We start from the raw sequence: 6000 nt of genomic DNA on the forward strand, positions 1-6000 counted from the left end.
AATTATTAAAGGCAAATGTTGCAAATGTAGTTTTATTATCAGTGATATGAAATTGACTAAATGTGCCCCAGAATTTAAGATGTGCCCCCCTCTCCTCCTCATGGTGTCAGAAGCTGATTTTTTTCTATAATTCTAGCTTGGATAAAGCCATTAAGAATAGAGTCAAAGTTCATAAAAGGAAAAATATAGTCATAGAATTCAAGAGAGAGGTGGTGCCTGAAAAGGTGTAGCAAAGAGAAGAAAGGAGTGCTTGAAGCACAGAGACTAATATTGACCTTACCTTTATCTCTATATGAACTTTTTATTACCACAGTGAGGTTATTTAAATTTGCTTCCAGCAAACAATAGGGGGGAAAATGGCTCAAAACTTAAGGTTTTGAGGTGCAGAAAGTTTTATGTGTCATGACAATTTTTGTCATTTGTGATTTTGTATATTGGCCAGTGAGGAAAATGAATATGCTCTATTGCCATCTACATATCTGTTCATATCAAATATTTTCATTTTGAAAACAGTCTGCTACATTGGGAGAGGAAAAAAAGTTAGCAGGTGTCGAGTGAGGTTCTAGCAGTAGAATATCTAGTGGCAACTGAGTTGAATGGGATCTTAGGGGACCATCTAGTCCAGAGGAGTCAAAACACTCCTGAATGCAGCCAGAACCAGATCAAAATGCCATTGTGAAGTATCTAAGAAAAATAAACAAAAAACACCATAGAACATAGATAATGTTGATGTGTGATTGTCTAAGTATACCGCCCCCAGGGATTCTTAAGTACAATTTGATGGCTCCCTTTCTGAGTTTGACACCATTAATCTTGTCCATCCCCTTTTTACAAATAAGGAAGCTATGTCCCAGAAGAAGGAAATAACTTACCAGAAGTCAGAGACAAGGAGAGCATAAACCTAGGCTATCTAATGCATAGCCACATCTAGTGTCCTTTTCATTGTATCATTCTTGGGGCCAAGGTGCAGGAATAGGGACAGGACAGAAGGAGGAATCCTAGAAATTTTAGAAAACAGGTTGGAGTTGGGAGAGAAAAATAATGAGCTCTGTTTTACACATATCCTCCAGTTTGAAATGTCCTATAAAACAGATGATAACTGCAGGACTTGATATCAGATGGAGACTAATCATTCCATTGCATTCCTAATTTAGTCAGCATAAAATATTTAGGAAAAAGATTCTCAAAAAAATCAGCCACTAAAATTTTTTTCTTTTGGTATCACCTGTGGTTGGCAGTATTGTTTGAAAAATACATTAGCTATCTGAACAAAAACCTCATGGCAATCTATTTTATTTTTTAAGTGGTATTTGAGATGATTTCTACTTCGATTGACAAATTAAGTTAGTTTATCAAAACCATATGCTCATAGAAGCTTATCTAAATACTGACCTGTATTTTTTCCTGTATTTAAAAAGAATCATTTGAATTAGCTGAAAGTGCTTAGTAATCATTTTCTGTCAATCCCTTTCTGATTAGTAGACTTTTTTTGCTATGAATGATAACCATAAATTAAGGTATGTCATAATTGATGTTTTATGGTTCTTTATTAGAAGAGAGAAAAGTTACAAGATGAAGAAGAAAGAAAAAGCACTTGGGTTAGTCAAGAAAGACAGAAGACGTTAGACAGACTTCGCACATTTAAACAGGTAATTACTAAGAACACCATGAAAAGTACGTGCAGATTATGAGGCAGCTAGGTGGCTCAGTGGATTGAGAGCCAGGCCTGGAGATGGAAGGTCCTTGGTTCAAATGTGATCTCAGATACTTCCTAATTGTGTGACCTTAAGCAAATCACTTAACCCCACTTGCCTAGCCCTTATTGCCCTTTCTGCCTTGGAACCAATACACAGAATTGATTCTAAGATGGAAAGTAAGGGTTTTGAAAAAAAGAAGAAAGAAAAATGTATATATATGCTTTAGGATTTCTGTATATTTGGTTTTTATTCTGTTTAGAAAATATTAACTATAGAAATAATTTTTCAATTATTTTAATTATGAACCTGTGTATTCTTTTCCCTGCTTGTTTTTCGAATTCATATTTATCTATTACAGTTAGTTCTTCAGGTTTCTTGTTCCCACCTTTCCATTCTACTACTTCTACCCTATCCAACAGGTGGACAAGGACCTGTACTCTTCATTGCAGTCCTCTTAGATACAGAAGTTATGTTACATCCAAGTGCCAGTTTTTGCACATTGATTTTGGTGTGCACTAATGGTAGAGTCTCAGAGAGACTAATTTTATGCACCTTTTTAAAGCCATATCAAATTACATAGAGGAATGGCTTGTGTATCAGTGTTGAAATACCTCTCTTTGAAGAGAACTAAAAGCCTAATAACTTAGTTATTTTAAATACTTTTGAACCTTTATTGTTTAGTGGGGTCTCTGTTATAGGACCACATTATAAGTGAAACTATCTTCCCCAACAGTCTTTTTAGTAGTTCTAGTAGTTCAGAGACTAGAACCTCTTAATGCTTTCCCAGACAATGTCATTTTAATGTTTTGTACATATAAGATCACATATAAGATTACATAAAAAGATCCCAAATATAGTTAGTCTTGTGAAAATATAAACCAGCAAGAATACAGTGAAAACTGCAATATATCAGAGCTCTTCAACTCAAACATTCTTTCAAAAAACATCACAAAAAACATATTCCTCTATTTTAAAGTTTATGGTTATTTGAAAGGCATGTGTTAACAGGGCTAAAAAATAGCTTGGCTGATATGTCAGCTAATGTAAGTAAACATGTCTGCTACTGTTTTTCAATCTTCATATTTTCACATTTTTTGTTTTTTTGGTTAATTGTTTAAATGGAAATTTTGATGACCAAACTCAGATAACCAAAATGACCATGATTCTGGGTAAGATTAGACCTTAATGAAAGAGTTAATAGTGGCACACATTGGTAAGATGTATCTAGTTCTGGGTTTAAAGATAAAGTCTACTGTATATCAAATGTTTCATTCAAGTTGTCTCAAGCTAGACAAGGAACTTCTTTCATCTTGCAAGGAAATGTATCAATAATTACAATACCGAATTTTAAAATGACATAAATTTATATACAAACATTGTTTCCCTTTTACATAATTTAACCAATTGAATCGCTTTCCTTTAGCGGTACCCTGGACAAGTCATACTTAAATCAACCAGACTTCGACTAGCTCACGCAAGGAGAAAAAGTGTTGCTACCCCAGCATCCAGTGTTGATCAGCCTCAATCTCTACCAGTCACCCTAAGGACAGAAGATAAAACTGAAGAGGGGGAACAAGGAAAAGAGGTGCTTCAATCTTTACAAACCAAGAAAGCTCAGAGACTGACACAGCTTGAAGAGCCTTCATTAGCACAACTTGAAGCTACTTCATTACCTCCCAGTGGTGTTACCTCTGAACTGCCTCACATAGCACCTGTTCCACTTCTTACTGATAATGACCTGACACCAGGTACTGTTACTGTTGTCCCACTCCCACCACCTCTTCCTCCAAGTCCGCCACCGCCCCCGCCTCCCCCACCGCCCCCACCGCCGCCACCCCCTCTACCTACTACTAAGGATGGTCCCACAGAGTCCCTGGAGAAAGGCCTTTCTAAAGTGGAGGGTGAAGAGAAGAGAATCCCAAAGTCTGCCAGTGCCCCCTCAGCACATTTCTTTGACAGCAGTCAGCTGGTCAGTGCCAGGAAGAAGCTTAAAAAAACTGCTGAAGGTTTGCAACGGAGAAGAGGTAATTTTCAATAAAAATAGTTAATCTGTTATTTAAAATGAGGTAGAACTTTGCACTTATATTTCATAGTTCCTCATAGAACTTTAACCAAAAGCATCATGTCACATTTCATGAAATTTAAGAATTGCTTACTGCCATTAACAGTTGACCTTTTTTCCCCTCTTATTTTTCATGAAAGGGATTAGTGATTCTTGAGCAGTTTGGGAATGGAAAATAGTTATTTTAAGAAAAGAAAGATACAAAGTCTGAGCATGATTATCTGAGGAAGAAATCTTGCTTAGGATAAGTTTGTAAGGACTGATAATAGGAATAATAACTGGAGAAATGAATTTTTAGAAATGAGAGTCAAAATATCTTAAAATAATCAATAGCAATTATTTTCAGGATATTTACAGTATGTAAGTCCCATGAGACACATACAAAATATAAGAAGCTTACATCATTTGAGAAGAGGTAGTAAGAAATCTATATTAGAATTTAGCATTATTATTTCATATTATTTGTTCAATTTTGTAGTTAGGTCAAAATTTCTAGTTGGGATATTTCACACTTAGAAATCAGCTTGACCTTTATTCATCCTACTTTCCCTTTCTGTAAAACAAAGAGGTTTCACTAGATCACCTAAGGGGCTTGACATTGTCCCCGGTGTTTACCATTTTTAGTGTTCTGTTATTTTTTCCTTAGATACCCTTTATGCATAGTTGCAAAAGTATGGCTAGAATGTCATTTGCACTCATGGGAAAAATTGAGAGGGACATTTTAAAAAGAGCTCTAATCAGATTAAACTTTAGGTGCATGTAGTAAATCTGTACTTTAATTTTAAAGGGTGAGCTCTTCACCGAGTAGTCTTTTGGATGACAACCTGAAGAAAGATATTTTTAGGCACTTAAAAAAAAGCAGTTATCAATGGTATTATGAAAAGGACATTGCTCTTAAAATTGTAAGACTTGAATTTGAGTCCTAGGTCTCAAACTGTCACTTTTATTTGTACTATCCATTTTTGCTTAGAGCTATCTTGAGAAAATGGTTTTTGCAAATTCCAGAGCCTTTTAAGAAGGCAAACTTCTGGTAATGTGTTGGACACTGCTAAGACATAATCTTTATATCACTTTATATCACTAAAGACAACAGCTCTCTAATCTAATTTCTGTTTGCTTACCAGGTATGATGAGAATACCAATGCACAAACAAACCAAAGTAGAATTAATATTTTTCTTAGGCAAGTCACTAGGACTTCCTTTGAAAATCATTAGAAGTTGTGGGAACGTGAACTGTTGTCAAGATCCTAGGCTTGTTTATTAAAATTTCTAGTGATAAAAAAATTAACTATGGAAATTCTAATTATATCTGTTTTGTTTTGTTTTTTTTTGTTTGTTTATCAAAGTGAGTTCACCAATGGATGAGGTACTGGCTTCCTTGAAACGAGGTAGTTTTCATCTGAAAAAGGTTGAACAACGAACTCTGCCTCCTTTTCCTGATGAAGATGATAGTAATAACATCTTGGCACAGATCAGGAAAGGGGTAAAACTGAAGAAGGTACAAAAAGAAGTTTTGAGAGAGTCCTTCACGCTTTTGCCTGATACAGACCCACTAACACGTAGCATTCATGAAGCACTTCGAAGAATTAAAGAAGCATCACCAGAGTCTGAGGATGAAGAAGAGAGTTTGCCTTGCACAGATTGGGAAAACTAACATGTAAATTCCTGTCTTTGTCAAAAACATTTTCAAAATAATTTTTTTTTCCTGTTTAGGGGTAGGGATATTATGGGCAATTAAAGTTGAGTTATCATTTGATGGGTTTAATCACATTGTTTACCATATTCTCATTACATTGTCATGAATAATAAACTTTTTACATTTATGTATTCCTTAAATCAGTGGATCAGAGAAATACATTTTTGAGATATTTAATCACCTCTTTCCAACAGAGGTTGAATGATCCCTACACCACTGCTATCTCCTTAGTAATATCCTTTATAAAATTGAAGCAGACTTTAACAAATTAAGTCATCAACACATTCTAAATGTGTGCGTATTTTTAAGTTTTCTGTATTTCTGACTTAAAGAAATTGACGGTTTATTTTAGGCTAAATAATTTCAAATCAGAAAGAAAAATAGTACTTCCTATGTGCACTGAATTTTTAACATTACCTTTCCACAGAGTCACTTTTCTAGTAGCAAGTCTTTTAGATCATGGGAACAAGAAGTTGCCAATAATAGTTGCTTCCACATTTTCCTCACAGATTTGTAGACAGTGTAGTAAATTATTTAATAATTAC

At 34.9% G+C, this 6000-nt stretch overlaps 1 protein-coding gene across 1 annotated transcript in view; it reads left to right on the forward strand.

The window, feature by feature from the left end:
* JMY (junction mediating and regulatory protein, p53 cofactor) overlaps positions 1-5481 on the forward strand; it is an 82432-nt gene extending 76951 nt beyond the window's left edge. The window contains exons 9-11 of the mRNA XM_044663280.1: positions 1554-1649; positions 3121-3721; positions 5106-5481. Coding sequence (XP_044519215.1) covers positions 1554-1649; positions 3121-3721; positions 5106-5413 — 1005 coding nt within the window. The 3' untranslated portion in view covers positions 5414-5481. The remainder of the gene's footprint in view (positions 1-1553; positions 1650-3120; positions 3722-5105) is intronic.
* The last annotated feature ends 519 nt before the right edge of the window (positions 5482-6000 follow it).

The sequence above is a fragment of the Gracilinanus agilis genome, chromosome 1 (genome assembly GCF_016433145.1).
Source record: "Gracilinanus agilis isolate LMUSP501 chromosome 1, AgileGrace, whole genome shotgun sequence".
Classification (NCBI taxonomy): domain Eukaryota; kingdom Metazoa; phylum Chordata; class Mammalia; order Didelphimorphia; family Didelphidae; genus Gracilinanus; species Gracilinanus agilis.